The sequence below is a fragment of the Seriola dumerili genome, unplaced genomic scaffold (genome assembly GCF_002260705.1).
Source record: "Seriola dumerili isolate Sdu_G_001 unplaced genomic scaffold, Sdu_1.0 BDQW01000129.1, whole genome shotgun sequence".
Taxonomy (NCBI): domain Eukaryota; kingdom Metazoa; phylum Chordata; class Actinopteri; order Carangiformes; family Carangidae; genus Seriola; species Seriola dumerili.
Genome location: NW_019174384.1, coordinates 791,549 through 814,272, shown reverse-complemented (window position 1 = coordinate 814,272; position 22,724 = coordinate 791,549). Strand labels below are relative to the sequence as shown.

The 22,724-nt window shown below is 42.6% G+C and overlaps 1 protein-coding gene across 2 annotated transcripts in view; it reads right to left on the bottom strand.

The window, feature by feature from the left end:
• ralyl (RALY RNA binding protein like) overlaps positions 1 to 22,724 on the bottom strand; it is an 86,424-nt gene that overhangs the window by 14,033 nt on the left and 49,667 nt on the right. For both annotated transcript variants that reach the window (XM_022748783.1, XM_022748782.1), the window contains one exon: positions 249 to 324. In XM_022748783.1, coding sequence (XP_022604504.1) covers positions 249 to 324 — 76 coding nt within the window. The remainder of the gene's footprint in view (positions 1 to 248; positions 325 to 22,724) is intronic.

Sequence of the window (22,724 nt, the reverse complement as noted above, 5' to 3'; positions counted from 1 at the left end):
AATGTGGAGAGCTTTAAAAACTCAATTAGAAATTCAAGGTTCAAAAGGAAGGAAGGAGGGTGGGGGAGTAGAAAAAAGAAAAAAGACAGAACATAATAGGAATCCTCGTATTCTAAATATTACTCCACATTTACATCAGCGGGAGCAGCAGGATTTGAAAGAGAGTTAATATTTATGACAAGAGCGCCACACCTTTTGCGTGTGAAGCAGTGGCCGGTAAGGAGGAGGAGGAGGAGGAGACATCTTACCTGTAGACGGCGGAGAGCGGCCGTTTGGAGCCGGCTTTGGGCCTGTATGGTTTGGGCTCGCCTGCCATGTTTATGTCTGCAAAACCAGACACAGAGAAAAACACATGTCAGTCATTTATTGCACCACAGCGAACAGTGTTTGCATAAATCGTGCATAAATAAAAGACTTATTATAAGTAAGACCTCATTTTAACTTTTTTTTAACAACTATAAATCCTCATATTAATAGTATTATGGAAGCAAAGAGAGGCCGTGTTCATTTGAGTTTTATAAGCAACTGAATGCCAAATTGTAAATGTAAATTGTGATGAAGTTTTAAATACCACTGAATTTATAGTATTGAAGTATTTTTTACTTTTAAAATCATCTGAATTAATGTTTTAAATTCTCCTCTTTAAACTTTCTTCTGAGGTAAATTCAACTTTTGCAATTTCAAAAACTTGAATCCAGTCTGAACATCTTACTGAATATGAACACTCAACGTGAATATTATTTTTATTTTTTTCAATCTCAAAAAGAAAAGTGCTTAAAAAGGTCAAAACATCAAGTATCCAGTTGTGGTTAACATTCACAAAAAGTATTCAGGTACTTCCCTACAATACAAAACACTCTTGTTATTATGACCATCTATGAAATGTGAAGTATTCCTTTGTTAGATTTATACATTATATGAGAATGAACCTCAAGTTCAACATGTCTTTGTTGATGAATGTTTCACAACACACTTTACCCACATGAAAATATCCTTAATCATGTGCTACAAGTACAACAGCTCTGTTATATGCAGTAATTCACACTCTACCAGTTAAAAATCAGAAAACATTTTCATTATACACTTTTGTGTGAGATTAAATGTAAGAATTTCTATTGATTCATAAATATTCTCTACTGAACTTCACCCATATGAGGTGTGTTAGAGGATTTCATTCAATGCATATCAGCACCAGTGTTTTCCACACCGCTGTGTAACCTCCAATCATTCAAATCCCAAGAACTGTGTCATTGACAGCAAAACAAAGTCCCCCTCTTCAGAAATCCTCACACGGCGCGACAGCTCATGATGCTAGTGATGGTTCAGCGTACAGCTCAAAGCGCTGCCTGAACACAAGGCAGCATGAAAGCACTATTTCATAAAGAGAGTGAAAAAGCGACGGAAGTTCTGTGCTATTTGCTCAGTAGAACTGAACTCTGTGTTTTTCATGCAACCTTTTTAAATGCGCAACACTCAAAGCTACAGTAAAATACTGTGGGACACATTCACTAAGGTGCATTGCAAGGAGCCAATTTTTCTCAGGCAAGACAGGAGACCTTGTTATTGTGCACAGGAAAGATTACAGAATTAATTTCTTGTTGCGAGGCAGGAGAGAATCCTTGAAAATATAAAAACAATGAAAAGGAATAAGCATATAAAGAAACTCCAACAAAAACTGGATGTTAGAGGAGCTCTGATTTTCAGCCGGCTGTTCGTTCTTCATGGAAAAAAAAAGAAAAAAGAAAAAAGAAAAATGTTACCATCAGGTGTACAGTTTTGTGATCGAGCCAGTGATGCAGACTTTTTCAAAATTGCTATCTGTGCATTGCCAAGGGTGTTGCAAGGTCCTTGTATTTTGTACACAGTCTGAGTGGCTGCTGGGAGAGGAGCCAGGGGGTCAAAAATATGCACCCGGTCCAAAATAAAACACTCAAGCGCCGAGGAAAAACAGTCCAGGAACTTTATGGATGCAGACATTAAGAACATTTTTGCATAGTCTGACCAAAAGCACTAAAATCTCATCATCTGCTTTTTTAAAAATTTTTATATCTTTGAATCACAACCTTCTGTTTGCATCTAAGCATCTGCATGATTATAAGAAGTGAGCTACTCAGAAAGGCCGTTTAATAACCAGCAGGATAAAAAGTTTAAGACCGAGAACAATGCACCAATCAACAAAGTGCCCTTGAGAGAACGAACCCAAACCTCCTCAGTGTCGCAAAGTCGCTCTGAATAAGAGCTGCGGCTAAGTGCCTCGTATGTGCACAGATCACTTTAAAGGCACTCTCTGACAAATTGTTTTTTTTTTTTGCATGCAGCCATGGTCTCAGTATCATTTTGCCCCTTTCAGCAATACACACTTGTTTAAATAATTTATGCCCCCCCCCCCTTGCCCCTCAACACCAAACAAGTGGAAGCGCCCCAATCCCTGGGAGTGGAATTGCACAGGGGTAAAAATAAGCTGCTGGCAAACTCCTGCCTCCTTCTCCCAGTGGCTGCTCTCATGAGAAATAGGATTATACCCTGGTCTGTTTGTATACTACCTACTTAGACATGCTGAAACATAGACTTTTTACACAGAGCTGCATGACCAAATGAGCGTGCATGTGTAAATGTGTGTGTTTGTCTTGAGAGAGGAGGTCGGGACTGACCATGATGCTGACTAATGGGATGATTATTATTTTGCTCATCAACCTGAATGTTTACTTAGAGATAGGAGGACCAAACCTTTTAATTAGTTTGCAACAACCCAACGGACAATTCATCTCTCTGAGCCACGGTGCTACTGTGGTTCATGTACTGGACTCAGCCCGCTTTGAAGCTGTCGGGATAACACACACATTTTTTTTTTTTTCCTCTCAGTTCAGATTGTTCAGTTGAGGTGGGTGAGCCACATAAATCCTGACGCATCGTGTTTGCTCTTTCACTAGGAAGGCCTAGCTGCAATGAATATATGTAAAACAGCACCTGCTGGCATTCACTGCCTCAGCACTAATCTAAACTCCATAAACATGTTTTTCTCAGATGAAAGTAATAAAGAAATTTAAAGTACCTTTTTTATTTTTTATTTTATTTTGTTTGTTTGTTTGCAGCCTTGGTACATGGCTCCTTCAAAACTCTGAACACTACTTTACATGAGATTCTACAGGCAGCGGCGGAGAGCGCTGCACAATGGGCTTGTTTTTCACACCATCCTCACTTGTGTTTGTGTGGGAAAAGGTCTGTGTGCAGCACTAAAGACTGCGTTTAGTTTGTGTACGTGAGTTATTCCTCTGTTTTGCCTTCGGCTTGCACCCATTGGTTGGAGCTTGCTCAATATGCAGCTGGAGCTCTCCGTGGTGCTGAACAAGTTACAAAAGGTTCTTGAGGTCTGTTGCACTGCTCTGTCTGGGCAGCGAATAAAACACCAAAAAGGGGCTCGACCTTGCAGCTGTGTGAATGTACACTCGATGATGTTTTGAATTTTGCAATCCTGAAATTATTTATAGCTTTTTCAGCTCCTATATATATATATATATATATATATTTTATTTTATTTTTTTTCTTTGTCACAGTGAATGCAGTGCTGTCTATCTGGTCTGTCTATAGATAGTGAAACAAACATAACCCAGGTAGGAGTAAATATTTAAGGTAACAATGTTAGTGGCTGAGGAATTGGGAGAAAATAAATTGTTCTGGAGGTAAATTACCGTGGAAAGATTGAGGCACGGAGGAATAAGTAATCACTGAAGACAAACCTGTGTTTCCTCTGTCAAAAAAAACAAGGATCCGTGACTCCCCGAAGGAACCTGCCCATGTGTTTTATTGGTCTCATTTGTTGCCTTACATCTCTGTCTCCCTCACACTGCTCGTGCTCATGCTTCCTGTTCTGCCCTCGGCCTCACCCTATCCCTCAACGTCTCTTTCTCTATCTCAAGCCGCCTCGCTTCCCCTCCCTCAATCACCTCCCCCCTTCCCTCGCGCGTGCACTCACACACGACGATATCTAACCCCACCTCGCCATCCGTCACTCTCCCCCACATCCCATATTTCTTCCTGTGTCTCAGTGCGTGCCGAGGAAGCTCATTATGAGACATTTCACTGCAGAGCGTCACCTGTGGGGCCTTTTCTATTTGACACCTGTGCCGCCCATGAAAGCTTTGCAAGTCTTATTCCTCCCCTCCTTTCATTAGTAAGGGATGAATAACAGCAGAGCAATGGCAGTCGAGGCTTTGAATAAATCAAGGCTGTAAACTGAGCCATATGGTAACATATTGCTGGGGAATCACTGGGATGAAAAAGTACTCCTGTGAAAATCAACAGGACCCCAAAAACATAAGGAGAGGGAACAGGAAGACCCTCATATTCCTGGAAGGAATATGAATGAACTACTGAGGCAAGAACAAAACCTGCTAAAGTCACAACAAATCAGACTCTAATCTTTCTGCCTCCGTGTCTCTTCCTGAAAGAGACGGTCTACCATCTCAGACACAGGAGGGAAAACCAGCTAATAGCCCCGGGCTTCAGAGGAGTGCTATGAGGCATGGGTAGCAGGGGTCACTGCAAGGTCAGGAAGAGGGAGAGAAGGATAGATTGTGTCTCGGTGAGCCAAGAAACCTCTTTGTATTAGTGTGGGGAGAGTGTTGGAAGACGGACAGGAGGGCAGATGCCTTTTAAAAAGTATTTCTCCTGCAAGCCGGAGCTGCCACCCGCCATAACTCCGCTGGAGTGCTGATAAATCCAATCCCTCGGCTTTCAGCGGCTAATTCCGCATCAGGCTATTGTCTAAACAGTCGGCAAGCTACGTCCATCAAATATTGTCAGTCATGATCGAGATAAACAAACATTCAAACTGCATTCCTCACTCAAAAAACAAAAAACAGGCTTGGTACCATTTTACATCTAGAGCAGAAATCAAACCCCACAAGTGACTCATGCCCTCATTTTGAATTACACCAGCTGTACGGCTGCAAACGCACCAAAAGCAGTAATTTGCATGTCAAACTACCTTGCTTCTATGTCAAATTTCCTCAGCAACGGAAAACATAGCAACCGAGCCACAGTCGTTTTTTTTTTTAAGGGTTTTTTTGCTGCCGCAAATGACCTGTTTGGATGCCTGCTGTGGTGCAGCACACAGGCTGTAATTGACAAAACAATTGTTGTGAGTCAGTTATCACCTTTAATGTGTCTGGGCCCTCACACAGAGGCTGCAAATAAACAGGAAGGCATTCAGTCTGTTCTTTAGGGACACGAGGCTTCCTAGATACATACCAATTACTAGCTGTTGTAGTGGATCATGTTGATTTCTTTGATATATCTTTTGAGAGGAGACATCGATAATGAGTCAGTGGTGCATTTTAGGAATAACAACTGGCTATTTTTAGAACATTTTGAGATACTATTAGAGTTGTGCGGTAAGCTGGAAAATACTGCAGGGATCCAGGAGTATAAATCCTGTTTATTTATGCATCGACAGGGTTGGGTGACTGGCAGTTGGAGCACTTCCAAGCCTTCGATGGGCTTTAACAGAAGAGCAGTGACAACGACAGTGTGTTGATATAATGTTTACCATCTTAATTTGTAAATGTTAGCAAGCTATCATTTGCCAATTAACACTGAAATCTGAGTACAGCTGAGGCTGATGGGGGCGTCATTAGTTGCGGACCTGGTCATGAAAAAAAAAAAAAATTGTTGAGCAAATTTCAAATTTTGATCTGATGCTGCTGCCAGACAAAAAGTCAGGGGATGATCAGGGGCTCTTGAATATATGCAAATTTCATGGCAAGCTGTCCAATAGTTGTCAAGACATTTCATTTCAAGGGCCGGCCTCATGCAGGCACCGGAGGGAAAGTCAAGACAGCGTGAAAGCCGTTAGGATAAACTCACTGAGAACCAGGAATCTCTGCACGTTCGTCCAGTAGGTGTTGAGATATTCCACTAGAGCGATGCTGCCGACGTGGCTGAAGACACAATCTGCAGCTCTGATGAATTTTCTTTAAGATTCTGGGTCAATTTTTGGAAGAATTCAGCAACAATGGTGCAGTGTTTTGGTCCCAGCTGCTGCATCAAAACTTAATTCACTACAGCTCTGTCTTGCACCTCTGACTCACTTCTTCTGTAAAGTAACCGTGGGCAAAGCTCATGGATATTGTGTATCATGGATTTCTCAGAGACAAAGCTGATGTTAAATGGAGGGACATGACATAAACATTTTAGTATCATTACATTATCCAAGCCCACATGTTTTTATGTTGATGATATTCAAAGAAATTTCACTTAAAGCATCGTGATCCGTGCCAAAGGCATCAAACCTGTGATATTTAATTTATAGGGCAGTCTTCCTAACCTAGAACATCCTGCCACCATCAAAGCACAAAAAGTCCTTTATCCTCCTGATTACATAAAAAAGCTGCGGCGTCTCCTTTTCGAGTCATATCGCAGACGAGCAGCACAGCGACCAGGTGAATGCAATAAACAACGAATCGGCGAAGACCTTCAAGGAATGAGAAATGTGCTCTTTTCTTTTTCCAGAAACAGAGGGAACCTCCCGACAGACCAGCGCTGATGGCTCTACAACACATTTGTCACTTCTTTTCCCTTAGCGTGTTCTTTCATTTAATTCTCGTCCAAACACCCAACTGTCTATTTGATGAGATAAACATTAAAAGGCAAAGGCGGGGGGGGGGTGATGGACGCGGAGGGAGCTGCCGATCATCTCCTCATGGAATGAGAAACTCTGACGGGCGCCAATCTCCCCGACGTCTTAATTAATTGAACAAAGTAACTAATCATGCAAATTGTTCCTCAGCAGGAGAGACATGAGCAGGGAGACGAGGAGAGAGCGAAGGAGCTGAATCATGCAGGTGATGGACGTGCAGAAGGGACAGGTAGGGGGATGTGTTAGGGGAATTGATCTCCAGCTCCAGCTTCGTCTTGGTTGCCTTTTTGACGTGAACCCCTCGCTGAATTGTGAATCAGGACAGGTCTGCCGAGGGAGGCAGAAGGTCTGAGATGAAGGAATTGCCGCATCTAATACTAAACACCGTACATCATGTCCCGGAGGCGAGACCCTGGCCGGTGCGGGCCTCATAAAACGCCAGATATACCTTTCATCTCTCCACCTCTGACATATTTCCTCGGACTGATAAAGGCCATATTGCAGGTGTAGACTCGACAACTTAATTGACAGATTTCCACAAAATCTCAGAGTGAATTACAATCAAATATGCCATCACAGCCGGCTCTTACTGAGCGCCGACAGGTTTTCATTTTTCACAAAGGCCTTCCCGCTCCTCGCTGAATCAGACCTCACATTTCATTCACTTCACTCCCAGACATTAGCCTTGTTCTTACTTCCCTGTACCTGAGGAGCCCTCAATCAAGGCCTGAAGGCACTGCGGTCGCTTCAGAGTGAAATAAGCGCTCACCTCTTCCTGTATCCGCGCTGGGACTTTGCAAGCGGCTTGTTTATGGACGACCTCAACAACATGAGTCGCAGCAGGCTAACGCTGTTGTCTAATTACATGGGGGGGGGGAGGGAGAGTGGCGAGGAGACGGGGCGATCTGCATATCAAAGGTGTTGTTCTATGAACCTTTGAAGATCAAACATCAGGAGAACCATGACTCAAAGTTCAAGGTGAGGTGAGCCGGATCTCTACATTTTTCTGTTTGAATCCACATATTTTAGCTGACACGTATTCTTTCGCATCAAGTTAGCACAAACTTTTTAAAAAAAAAAAATTCTGACTAACTTCTGGCTGAATGATACAACGAGACTGTTAGACTTTACCCCCCCCCCCCCCCCCCCCCCCCCCCCCCCCCCCCCCCCCGCCCCCCCCCCAACCCCCCCCCCCCCCCCCCCCCCCCCCCCCCCCCCCCTCCCCCCCCCCCCCCCCCCCCCCCCCCAGCAACCATGTGAACCACAGTTAAAATCCCTGGTTGCAAACCACTGAGCAGAACTGCTTTATGGAGATTTCTTTGTGATTTTTGCATCACTGTGATGAAGTACTTTGATTTCTCGGGCATTTAATTTGCCTGGATTCGCAAAAACAGGCCGCTTTTATCCACTCACAATTTCTCGGTCCATTTTCCAAGAAACGTCAATTTATACTAATCTTGTGATATAAAAAAAAAAATACCTTCGACATGAAAAGATTAGACAGCTGGATCCGACTTCCTGAAACATGAGGGTTTGATGCTTTTAGTTTTGGACAAAAAATTAGCAAATTTGGGGTTTTTACTATTTTATAGTCAAACAATGAATCGATTAGTTGAAAAAAAAAAGAAAAAAGATCAGCACATTAATCGATAATGAGAATAATCACTAGCTGTTACTGTGTTATCAGAGGCACAGTCACATGATACAGTCACATTACATGTTGTGCATCATGATTTACACTTGCAGAGCACAAACGAGTACAAGCTCTTCATTCCTGAACCTTCACAACTTTCAAGGTGACACAAGCTCCAGCAGACCGGTGTTGAACGGTGGATTGCTTCTCTACTCTTTAATTCAGACCAGAGTTCACTAAACAGCCATTTTATTATATATGACAACGACAGACCATCACAAAACTGGAGCATCTCTCTCTCTCTCTCTGTAAACACTCGAGTGTGACTTCCAGTCTGCCCGGCCTGCCTCGCTGCCTTTCTCTGCAGCTCCACGGACCAAACTCCAAGGGGGATCAGCTCATATATAATCCTCCGGGCCCTTCAGGCACCGGCAGCACAGATAAAGGCATGGCATCGGTTTGAGATCACGTCCCTCTGTGTGACCTGTAAAACCCAGTGAGCTGTCTCACGCGAGTCAACAGTGATACACTTCAAAAAGCAGGCGATTAGAGCGGCTGGACGGATGAACATGGGAAGCTTAGTGGCGGGGAGTCGGGCATGAAAACAAACACAGAGCGGCCAGTCGCAAAAGAAATAAAAAAATAAAAACATTTAGCATTTAGAACAAGTGTCTCCTCTGAGAATCAGCCATGACAACCGTCGATAATCAGGTTATCACCATCGACTTTCCTCCTCTGCTAAAAATAGGCCCGCTTTATTTTTTATTTTTTTGTGGCTCTTAAAGCGTTGAACCTACAACAGAAATCTTTGACTTGTTCTGACATCATGCTGCTTCCAAATTCCCACTTGCACATTTATATTTAATTTAAAGCAGGAAATAAAGAGAATCACTGATTGAGGGGAAATTTTGACAGGCGTACCGGCGGCCCTGGCTATATGCATGAAAACATGAACCCGTGTCACTCATCGCCTGCGCAGACGCGTAGCAGAAGCTCCGTGGTTGGAAGAGGGAAAGAGCAAGATGTTACAGTTTCTCTAATTATTTCAATGTGCCTGCCATGACATTTGACAGACGTTAATTTCACCATTCTTCAGACTCTGGTGCGCCGCCGCAGTCACATCAGTCGACTGTGCACATTAGATCCAATATTAATACACGCCATTCACCAAAGCCTGTTGCTCTAAATATTCTTCTTCTTCACGATAAGAACAAAAAACATCTGCCATTTTGCAACCCGCTCCTCCCTGAAAAAGCTTATTGCACACAGGAACGTGGATAACAAGGTGTCAGTTACTTGTGAGTGTTTGGTGATGTCTCCGTGCGTCAGTGCTCGTATACGTGCGCAGATTTCGCTCTGTGTGTGTGTGTGTGTGTTTGTCTGTACATCACACTGATTGCCGCTTCTCCTGGCAACAGTCCAAACAGCCTTTACTCTACTAAACGCGAGCGGAGCTGCTGGTGGGAGAGACGAGACGAGGACTCTGTGGGGAGGGTGAGGGAGGGTGAGGGTGAGGGGGAAGGGGGCGACATCTTGTGACAACTCTGTCACATTATTTCATCATCGATGGCGGAGCCTCATTAGGTCCTTTTTTCTGACAGTTGAGATCACATCTGCAGGAGAGGGTGAAGTGCGATGCGTTCGATTGTCCGAGTAAAAAACAAAAACAAAAAGTGTGGAGGCGAAGCCTTGGTGAATTTTTAATCTGTAGCAACTGCAGCTAAAGTCTCCTGAACAGATTATATTCTGTAATTCTGTGTCACCGAACAGAAGCGGAGCAGCGGACTCTTCACAGCTCCGGCAACGATTGTGTTGCACATGATTTGTATTCCTTCCCATGGACATGCAAACTGAAATGTTGGGCAAAATGGAGCTAAGCTGAAAAGAAGTCTAGTCTGGGAGGCAGGCACACACACACACACACACACACACACACACACACACACACACACACACACACACAACATCCACATCACACACACAGAGCTACTCTTCACACTCGCACACACACAACTGCCCTTGACACATGGCTTGAGATACATGGAGGACATCTGACAGAAGATGTAACAGCCTGCCTCTTGTGCCCCCCCCCTTCCTCTCTTCCTCCCTCCCTCCCTCCCTCCCTTAACCATCACCAGCACAACACACACACACACACACACACACAACCATAAAGTAACATCTGCAGCACAGAAACGCACATTTATCTGTCATGCGCTGCAGCTTTCAATCACAGCACAAATTGCAACTGAAACAAGAGCTGCTGAGGCCGAGACATGTGGAGAGCAGAAAAACAAAAAATAAAACAAGAAGAAAAAGCTGCAGACAACTCTGAAAGAAGTTTCTTTTTGTATGATCAATTTTCATTACCAGGCTTCAAAGTCTTCCTTTGTCTGAAGATGAAACTGAACACGGACAAACACACAAAACACAGACACAGACACACAGAGACACACACACACAGACACACACACACACACACACAGAGAGAGTAAGTCTCGGTGGTGCAGAGGGCTGGAACCCCATTTGATCTCCAAAGATTCCTGAGCTGCAAAATCTTAAATATTTATGGACTTCAACTGAAACACTCGCGCTAAGCTCAGACTCACAAGAAAGAAGCCGAGATGTTTTTCCTCTTTCCCTTAATGAAATTAATCACAATAGACGACCCCACAATTATGTTCACCTCTCTGATGAAGAACAAAGAGGAGAGCGCACAGATACATTTCCCACACCACACAAGGGATGTGTTTACACAGCAGCTTCCTAACAACTAAAGAGACATCTTCCCCCGATTCATTCCTTTCTAATGAATACACAATCACAATCTATAAAAGCCCTGACATGGCTACCACATCTATGCAGAGAACATCTCGAAAATAAAGAGCTGCTGGTGCCAGGAAATAAATAATAAATCGCGATAGTCTCAGACGAACTCTTCCCAAAAGTTACACCTACACAGAAGCCTCTTCACGGTTATGTCACTCACACATCCATCGTTCGAACATTGCTGAATCTGCAGACATAGACCTTCTGTGGGAGTGAAATTTCACCCGTCAGTAAAAGGTATTCATCCTGCACTTCTTCACTACTTTGTGTGATCACTTATTGAAGCCACCAGTGTTTGACAGCGCTGAGGCTCTAAACCTGCAGCGAACGTTCCTGCACAAAAGGTCCAGATGAGTCCAGACGACATGAGAGGCAGCCTTTCAGTGCAGAGCGTTAGCAACACTCAACAACTGTAGTTTTCTCATTACTGACAGAAATCTCTTTTGAAATAAAAAAAATGAAAAATAAAAAAAGCCTTAGCTTTTCTAATGAAACACCTCTGCGTCAACTCAGGCCACTGGCAGTCTCTTTCTGTCTCTGAGGAGTAAAAGCTGGCAGACGAAGTACAGAACAATCTCTTTAATGAGCTCGACATCTTCACCAATTTGAACCTCATTGCTTTGTCACCCCCCCCCCCGACCCCCCCCTCCACTCTTTGACAGAGGACTTCCTGGATTTCTCCTCCTGCTCTGTCTCTTGACACTGACTCCTCTGTGCTCAGCGTCCAAATATGGCTTTCCACCTTCTCTATGCACGAGCTTGCAGCTACATCCAGAGAGGCATGCAGCTTGATCTACCTGTAGGTTATGCAGATGTGCAAATCAAAAAGGAGACAGGAAGGGGGAAAACGCACCTGCAGAATATTGTTTTGACAACAAGTTTAAAGTCTAATTAGCAAACTGCTAATTTTACATTACTTGTTGAGAGATGTCTAATCTTTCCAGTTTCTTAATTGCTTTTTAATCGGAGCTAAAAACAGTAAAGCAGAATTGCTCTGTGGCATATTCATAGAGTCTAATGCCAATATGTTTGAAAGACTGGAGCCTGTTAGATTGAGCTGCATAATTCCATCCATATCACGCTGTTATAAAGCTGCAACTAATGACTTTAATTTTAATCATCAGTTAATCTTCTGATCAGTTTCTGGATTAATTGATAAATCTTATCTTTATTTGGGGTAGAAAATGAATTTTTCACAGTCATAATTAGCATAAGTGCAAAAAAAAACCCCAAACATCTTTTAATCATTTGTTTTGTCTGACCCAGAGCCCATAACCCAAAGATAATCCACACCAGATAATGAAAAGTCCAACATTTCCACACAATTAAGAAGCTTGAACCAGGTAATGTTTGAAAAATACCCGAGTAAACATTTCATTAATTACCCAAACAGTTGCCCAACTAATTGATTAATCGACTAATTAACTCCTCCTTTGCATCTCTATATTGTCATCTCAATTTTGGTGGACCGATTGCTGCATTAGTTAAGACTTAATGCTGTCAATCAGCACATGAAGTGAAGTTAATTAAAGGAGATTGCGCTGTGGATTCACCACACAAATCTAATGCGTGTGCGTGCGTGTGCGTGTGTGTGTGTGTGCGTGTGTGTGTGTGTGTGACAATAGCAGCAGCATTTTGCAGAACATCCAGTATTTGTTCGGGAATATACGTTTCTAAGCTCATAAATCAGTGTGAACTGAACCCGGAATGACTGTTTACATTATTAATAGCAACCTCACAGCCGAGATAAGTCAACACATTCCATGATAATGTATGCTAACTCCAGCAGAATGAATATATTACCACAGACAACAGAGCAGGTGCGAGCAATGCTTTCCCGTCTAACTGCTTCATGCAAAGAAAAAAAAAAATATAGGCCTATATATATATATATATATATATAAATAATAAAAATCAGCTAGTGCGCAGCAGTTGACTTGACTTCCTAACAGTCGGCTATAGAGTTACCCATTATAAATAAATAAATACAACACGACAGACAAGATTAACTTTGACAACCTTTTTAACTGCGTGTGTCTGCGTGAAACCATCTTTCATTCCGCAGATTGTAACAACTTAAAATAGGCCTCCTGCACCCGGTTTAAAGCGACCCGGGTTCATCTTGGCATGCACGAAAAAAAACAAAAAAACAAACAAACAAAAAAAAAACAACAACAGCTCAACATTTGCAACTCGTGTCTCCACCAGCGTGAAGACAATGTCCTCGGTGCATGCCCGAGAAGCGAAGATAACGACGCCCGTGTAAACTTACATCGATGATTGCGACGCTTCCCCTTGTACATGGTCATTATGTACGGGTCCAGCTTTGCGCTCTTTCAGATCCTCTTTCAGGTGCCAGAGAGCGAGAAGCGAGAAGCGAGAGAGAGAGAGAGAGAGAGAGATAGGGAGAGAAAGGGAGAGATAGGGGGGAGACAGGCGGAGAGCGTCGGGACTTCGTGCGAGCGGAGATACTTTCTGACTAGAAATAAAATTAGCCCTTCAGACGGAGGATCGGAGGCGCTGCTTGAGCGAGGATCATACCATGCTCAGAGACGGGAGAGGGGGGAGGGAAGAGGGGGCGTGAGGGGGAGCGTGGGGGTGGGAAGGGAAGGGAAGGGAAGGGAAGGAGGGGGGTACAGTGCATCTCATCCACACACACACACACATCAGTTCAGTACCAATCACAAAAATAGGGGACAAAAATGAGGAAAAGAGGAATATGAGTTTACAAAATAACTCTGCAACAAATACCATCTTCCCTCAGTTTGTGTTGCTTTTAGAAAAATCTCTGTTTTGATTCTTTCTCCTCAATATTACCTCATTAATTTAATGTTAACATCTACAATCATTCACGTATACAGGTTGTTTTGGCTACTTGCTGTTTTCACATATCTGTTAAGTAGTCTAGTGGAGAAAAAAAGTCATGACTATCAATTGAAAATATATTAATTAAAAAAAGAACAATGCTATGCTATGCTATGCTAAAATGTATGACATTAATCTATAGGTTAATTTTTGGAGGACGTGTGCTACATGCAGAGCTGCAAGTCACTCTTTTACTACATTTATCCATGCTTGACAGATTTAAGAGCAAGTTTCAACCTGCTTGCTCATTTAAAATCAGTAAGGCTACTCTAGACGAGAAGAGTGCACGGCTATGCTAGCACGTTGCTATGCTAGCTGTGGTGCTTGGAGCTAAATGCCAACGCCAGCATGACGACGCTCAATCATGATGATGCTAAATGGTTTAAAGGGACTATTTGCTAGAAGAGTCGGTGTTGCCTCTGGAGACAGCTGTTGGCGATTTAAAGGAATGAGCTACAAATAGCTCCATTTTAATATTTACTATGTTCTGCATCTTAGCATAGCGTGCTAGCATGCTAATATTAAACACAAAGTGCAGCTGAGGTGGACTGGAATGGTGCCACAAAAGTATTGGATGAATCTGAGCTTTATGATGGCACTAAATGAAAAGTTAAGAGGATCTCCAAAGTTGTTACAGTCCAAGTCTGGACCAGGTTTCACAGCAATCCGTCAATATTTGTCGAGACATTTCACTAAAAGCCTCAAAAGTCAACCTCATGGTGGCGCTCGAGGAAAAGTCAGGGCATCGTCAGAGTCATAGGATTCATCCTGTGGCCACCATTACAGTTAAAATGTATAAAGTGTCATAGAAATCCATCCAATAGTTGTTGAGACATTTCAGTCTGGATCAAAATGGTGGACTGAATGACCGCTACAGGAGCTAGAAATGCACAGTGAATTGTCATTTTGTCCTCCAAATGTTTGTATCACCAAAAATGCTTGAAATGTATTACATTTTTATTTGTATAGCGCCAATTCACAACATGCGTTATCTCAAGGCACTTTCCAAATAGAGCAGGCCTAGACCTTCTCTTTGTAATAATATTTACAGGGACCCAACAATCCCCACTACTTCTTCAGTCCACTGGGAATAAGTTACACTCAGATTCATTCACAGTACACGCCGTTTCCTTGTGATTTCCTGTCAGTTCAACCTTTGAAGGACGACAAAACCCTGAAATCGAGTACTGTCTGTGACCTTCAAGGTGTCACCGTTCCTTCCTATAGTTCACACTATAAAGCAGCTGCTTTCTGTATTTCTTTTCCTTTCTGTAAGACGAGAAGGTGGCATCCAGCAGCTAACCACTCTCCGCTGTACATTGACATGGGCATAAAAATAATATTCCACTCCTTCCACAACCTCTGGGCACACTTCAGTAAAGGTGCATCTCATCTCACTTGCAAAGGGGATTTAGTTGCTAGGGAGACGAGGATACGGAAGCAGCCTGTATGCTGATTTTGTGCGATTCATTCCACTACATTATTACATTATTGTTGTGTGGGTTGAATAACAACATTTATTTTTTTTGGGGGGGGGTGGGGGTGGGATGGGGGGAAGAGCTGAATTGTGCGGTGGAAACTAACAACTCTGAAAGCCAACTGCATGGAAGTAGCAGGAATTCAAATCAATACCCCTCTCCTCTGGAACTGCTGCCGCTCTCACATGCTGCAGAATGACAAATGGTCCTCTTTATGTTTTTACTCTGAAACTTAGAAAAGATAAAATCCCTCAGAGTGGATTTTTGTGAAAATGGCCGAATCGAATAAATCGATGCAGCAGATATGATCACGTGCTGGGGCTGTAGGTTGTAAAAAAAAACAAACAAACGGCCTTTTAGCTTTGTGCAATTGTTTTTCCTTCATATTTAAAACTGTATTTTTATGGATGAAGAAATTTAAAAAGAAACGAAAAAGGAGGTTTAAACATGCCACCAGCAGCCAGCACTGAGAGTCTGTATTTAACAGTGAAGCAGGGACATCTGCTGTCCGTGATGGATTAATACAACAAACAGCCTCAGGAATACAACAGAAAAATGAGGACGTACAGTATGAATCCATCATGACTGGTACTTCTCTACCAATGTCCTTCATTTTGTAACTTATTTCTCTACAAATGAGAAATTAAAGAAGTGCTTTAGACAAGGCCAGTTGTGTTTAACACTCAAAGCCTTTTTTTAATGAGCATCAGACAGAATAAATCTCCCAGTAAAGCTAATTTGAGAAGTTTTACATTTTTTATTTAAGAGTAGATTTTTTTTTTTTTATTAAAATGCTCTTTTGTGAAGCAGGCTTTAGCTGCCTTGTGGTTAAGGAGAGAGAGAAAAAAAAAACTGCACTTCATTCTTTGAATAATCATGATGTTTTCTCTTGGATGTGAACTTTAATAGAACTGTATTCATCTAAGTTTTGTACCGTATATCTCAAAACGACAACACTGTGAACCAGCTCTTTCACTGCTGCAGCCCGGATGACGATATTCGATGTCTCGATCGGGAACATGTCAGCACTGAAGCAGCTATAATCAATTAACAACGAATGAAATACGTACGTGTGATGTGAAGAGAGTCGATCGGTAGAGACGAACTTTTGAGACAACTAACGCCAAACTTTCTCACAGTGCTACTGCGCTCTTTCAGCTCCTTGTTTTGGTTTTAACTGTAATGCTTTGGGGGTTCACTCCCACTTCTCCTAAAGAATCACTGGCAGCTGTTTTCACTGAATAAACTCCTAAAAACTCAACCGTACAGCACCTGCTCAGCACCACACAGTTAGATAACGAACAGACAGTTTCACTTAGGAGATGGTGGAGACCAAAAACGAAGCTAAAAAGGAGAGTGAATATTGCACTTACATTTAGGAACATGACCTCAAATGAATGCGAATGTGTAAATAAGCTACTGTTTGCTAACAAGTGACAATATGTCAGTATTGTGTTCCCGGCTTATTTCCACTGCCCCCAAAGAAATCAGTTATTTTTAGTATTAAACTTGAGTTTGGTTCCAGGTGTTATATATTGTTTAAATCCCCAATGCTTTTCCTGTGACAAACTTTAATCTACACATCTCCCCAAAGGATCACGGTGCTGTCAAATTTCCACAGTGATATCCATCACTGCTGGTATTATATTGCAGCCTCTCAGTAGCAGCCACTGTTATTTCCCTTGCCCCCCCCCCCCCCCCAAAGCTTGCACCAGATAAACGAATTTAACCCAACAATCAGGGTGCTGGATTTTCCACAGTGTGAGAGGAGAAGACTGACGTGAAATCACCAACTTTGGTTGTGACGATTTTGAAAATAAGAGGAATATGCCCATGGGCTTCTTGGAAGCCTTCAAAAACACTGAGCACATCATTAAACCTTTTTGAGACACGAACAGCTTCCGAGAAGATGAACAAGCATCGACTTCAGCTGAAGCGCTCAACATCCACAGAGAATCTCTGCTGGCATTTGAAACACACTCCCTGTTAACAAATGATCCTCATTTATAGCTGAGATGGAGGGGATAAAGCGGCTGCCCGGGGGGAAGATTTTCGACATGATGGATATAAATCTGCTCAAGCCATCACATCTCATTGGCCTATGACTTAAGCTTCTCTTAGCTCATTAGACAGGCACTGCTTTTGGCACTGAGTAATTGCAAACGTATCTAGTGTGTCAACTTGCTGCAACTGCTTAGCAGTCTGTGACAGCAAATCGTCTCTCTTTGCTGATACTCTGCTTACAGAGCCTGAACGCCTCATTGGTTTGGATTTGGTCCAATTCAACAGACCAGTGTCAAAAAAAAACCCCAAAAAACTCAGAATATGCAAAACTATTTCCTGGACGTTTCTCACGTTCCCTCTCCAAGTTTGCACATGTAAATTAGCCCCGAGCACTCAAAGGAGCATTGTGCTCAAAGACGACCTCATACTGCTGCGAAAATTACTTCAAAACTGACATCAGGAGTTTCACAAGGAGAAAACAGACACCCTGTCACACACATGTTGGTAATAGTACATGAGTATCTCCTCCATGTGTGAAAGCTGCAGGAAACGTCTTGACTGGTTCTCGACAAGAGCATCCCTCTGGTTCAAGTGCCGACTGAATCATCCCAGACCTGGGAAAGGAAAATTGCGCACTCTAGTGGAGAGCCAACAGCGTGACAGCTGCTTCCAGAGATTTAAAGGGGAACATCAACCTCAACACTAAAAATAGAATTCACATATGTCGTTTCTATCGCTGCCTCAGTTTGTGGATTTTCTTCATATGATGAACATCAGAGAGACAGACTGTGGTGATGATATCATATAGGCAGTTCCTAGAGCTGCTCCACAGATGGTAAACATGAAATGAGATCCTATGAAGCAGCTCTGGGGATTTTATGTACATGAGTGCATTTCCCTATTCAGCTGATTAAGCCCTATACATTTTAAACGAACCTCCCTTGGATGTATCTTTGAATAATCAGTGTCATCGGGCCAACTCTAGAAATAAGTCACCTCACGTTTTGCTCTAATTTTAATCTAAAGTAAAGATGCTCGTACATACATTGAAACAGGCTTTTCTTGCTGTAATCGTTCCCCCTGTTCATACTATTCCATCTTAATGCGCTTTCAATGTAAATGATGGAAGACAACATCCACAGTTTTGTGCAAAAATCGTACTCAAAGGTTTATCTGGATCTAATATGAGGCCCCTGCAGTCTGTGTTAGACAAATCAAGTGGGTATTTGACATTATTCTGCTTTAGGGTGGGTAAGGACTGATTTGGAAGTCACCTTTAAAGTTATAATTGTAACTTTTCCGCACGTTTACGTCTCCATCAATTCTCAAACCAGAGAAATCTGTGATTTCAATCATGGTAACGGTCTTTTTCATTTAGTTACCTGTCAATGACATCCTTTCTGCATATGTAGGCATTGTGGTTGCCTTTGTATCCAGTTTTAATCCTAATTTTTAAGATATACTCTTTTATACCTTAGTGGTTTTCAGCTATGTATTTTAACCAGATGAAGGATTTTAGTCATCTGACGTCTGGATCTTAAGTTATCAGAGAAACAGTTGAGTAAATGTTGGAAAGCTCAGCTCCCAGCCACGCCGACATACCCGGTGTCCACTGAACTGCACTGGTGAATCAGCGATTTTTAAAGTGAAACCGCTTCTTTCAGTGTTTTCTACCGGTTTTAATCTCCTCGTCCGTTTGTTATGGAGAGGAGGACACCTCTCAGGACATCAGAGAAACAATCGTAAGAAAGGTTAGCGGCAATCTCAGTCCTGCCCTGACGTCTCGTGTCCGCCCTACAGCATCGGAAATACACTGGCTTTTTAATATGAAACTTCTTTATTCTGTTACTGGTTATAATCATGTGGTCTGTTTGTTTATGAGAGGAGGAACTGACACTGAAGGAATCCAGACTGGGAGAAGCTGATGGGATTGGTAGTGAACACAACAACTCCCACGATCCCCCGCTACTTCACGAACACAACACAAAATCATTCCAATAAATCCAGTTTGTTAGTAAATGTCTGTTTGGATGAAAACATGATTTTAATACCAGCTGGTTTTGTCAAGGATGTTTGGAAATAAGAAAAAAAAAAAAGAAGACTTGATCCTACAGATGCTGGCAGCTCCTTTGAACTCCACAAATCCTTAATAAACACACTCTACTTTAAATTGAAGGATTATTTTCTAAGGCTTGGACAGAAATGAACTATTCTCACCCCCTCGTCTAATGTGCCCTCATTTAATCACACAGATGAATCTATTCACACACTACACATGATTTACATTCATCCAGCCCTCCTCTCAAGTAAGACCTCATTTGGTTTTTATTTAGGCTCTATAGTCTACATCATCCCTCCCTCCCTGCTTCCTTCCTTTTGCTTATTTCCCCTCCCTACTCCTCCTCCTTCCCTCACTCAGTTTTTGTCTCTCTTTCTGCTTCCCTCTCTCCCCTCTCTCTCCATCTGTCAGGGTCAGCAGAGTGCAAAGAATCACATTAAGAAGTATTCAAATGTTGAACTAGTCGCAATTGCTATTCATACAGGCATTAAAGGCTGCCAAATCTAATTCAGCTCAGACGCTATCAGTGCCACGGCCGTTCACCCAGTCAGCAGAGATAATACAAACCACACAGGGTGACAAGGGTTAGAAAAACCCCATACAAAGACAGTAATTTCTCCTGGGTGTAATGGAGCTACAATCACTGAACCAATGCCCACTGAATGACTTTAACCAAAGGAGGTGAAAAAAGAAAAAAGAGGAAACAAGGCTGATGGATTTCACTTCATTTCTGATTCCACCTACTGCATCTGAGATTAACAAGGCCGTGTTTTCTTTGCCACGAGCGGGAAAGTGGCACTTGTAAAGAATAGAGGGATTAAAACACCAAGGATGATGAATGACAGATAATCAGAGGTAAAAAAAAAAAACATCTTTAGAAGAGAAAAAGTTATATAGTATTACGTTTCTCCACTTCACATTGACGATCGCTGATGTGTGATGGTCGGTGTTTAGTGGCTGCAAGAACACGCAGCTCAACGCATAACGAGTCGAATCCAGACCAGGAAAACAGCATCAAACAACGCAGACATATTAGACTGTTGCAGAGTTTTTCCCATCATGCACTTCACGTTTTACTGATCCAGATACATATTGTTGGGAATAGGCATAATTTCTGTGTGTGTGTGTGTGTGTGTGTGTGAGTGAGACACAGAGAGAAGTCTGTTTCAGATAAAAACATCCACACTGACACATTGCATGCCCTATAGCCCTTATCCCAATAGCCTTAAAGTCACACTATGTGACTGTTGCATAACAGCAGCCATTATGGACACTGTGGAAATTACATGATATGCTAAATGCTAAATGCGTAGGAGTATAGATGAGTTAAGAAGTCAGGGAGCTGACTCATTGCAAACATTAACCACCAAGAGATATGTTATTGCAACAGTTCATTTCTCAGAGGAAGAATGTGTTTTTTTCCCCCTTCTTATAAATTAGTTTCACGTTAACCGATCCTTAACTTTAACCTTAAACATAAAGCTAATCTCAACTCTCACACAGACCTTTAAATGAAAACGTCCTCGCTCTCAATTACAATGCTGTAATTACTAAATAATTGAGTAGAATAATGATGATATTCCTAAAACTTTATGTGGATTTACTTCAGTGTCAACTTCTATAATTGCCAGCTGAAAGTCATCACAGGAATAGATGTGCAATAGCAAATAAAGAGCATTGAGCCTTGAAGTCTAAACTGCAGGTTGTGGGTACCTACAGTGACACATGAGCATATTCACACTGAACAGCGAGTCCCTGTCCCTCTGACAGCTGACACAGAGACATGAATTCACTCAGCAAAAGGAAGAAATGAATGAACGTCTACCCCATGATTGCACCTTAATGCGTATTGTTGATGTCAGCCACAAGCGGTAATAACCGCTGTGTACCACAGTGTGGTGCTCAGTGACCGCAGAGTGAGCGCCTGCCTTCTCCATGATCTCCACTTTACTCCACACATAGGAGGGGAGACGAGGCCGACACTGTCTTGACCCGTCATTTCCGACCAAATTAACACTTGATGAATTTCCCCTTTTGTTATAACAAGCGCTCGTCTTGGCCGAGGCTCAAAATTTCATTTGACAGGACGGCTCCCACAACTCAAAAGTAATGAAGGCAGCCCATCTTCCCCGGTTAGATGAGGTGCATAAATACAGACACAGCTCATTAATAATGCTGTCACACAGGTAGGCTACGGAGAAGTCTCTGACACACTTTACAACTGAAGCACTCCCAAGTCCCAGAACTCATCAGCTGCAAAGGCCCACTTATGTATGTCCACATGACTGTACCCTGAAAAACTAAGACGCTTAAGACCTTGGTACTGATTCCACATAATGTAGGATTACACTAGTGCACAACAATCCTTTCAGCCATTGTTTATCCATCTATCATGTATTGCATTTAAATTCTCCTCGTCTTTTTCGTGTGTGTGTTCTGTGTAAAACAACTGTTCCCTGCTTTCATACGACCATTAGTTTCGCAACTTCATTCTTTGTCCACCAAGGCTACAGGACGATGAGGATGTGCGGACGAGCCATAAGGAGTTGTCAAGGTCAGAAATGCACAACCAGCTGCTATCTATTGAACACAACCCCTCCCTGTCTGTATACAGCTCGCGTTTGTCAATTTTTCCTTGGAGACAGGGAGCAGACAGCTGTGCGTTATGCTTCCTTTCCTTCAACAGCTGCAATGGATGTTTGGTCATCCTGTCAGCTCAGCTCAGCTCAGCACAGCACAGCGTAGCGCTCCTCTTCTTATTTGAGTATCGCTGCAGCTTTTAACAAATCAAACTCTTATCCAAAGTCAGTTTCCACCGAGTGAGCGGGCAGGTTCGGTGTCTTAATCAAATCTTAACACTGAATATGCAAAAATATTCGGGACACTTTCTGCAAAGAGGTCAGCGCAGGTAGAGGTCATTATCACTCGCTGATTTCCCTAATTAAATCTATAGCAGTCACAAAGGAGGAGGAGACAGATAAAGGAGAAGAAGCTGAGTTTGAGAAAAGACATTTTAAGCTTTGAGATAAGTGAGATTGAACAGAAAAGAAGCTGTAAAAATATTAGGATAATGCAGCAGATGCTTTGCCCCCTCGGTTGCAGAATAATCCCTCTAGCTGCTCCTCCACTCGCCCCAGAAATAGCACAGGTTTGAGGTCTAAGAAGGCCAAGCGGCCAGTTTAGTCATGCGCCGCTGCTCTAAACAGAGCTCCGACTACC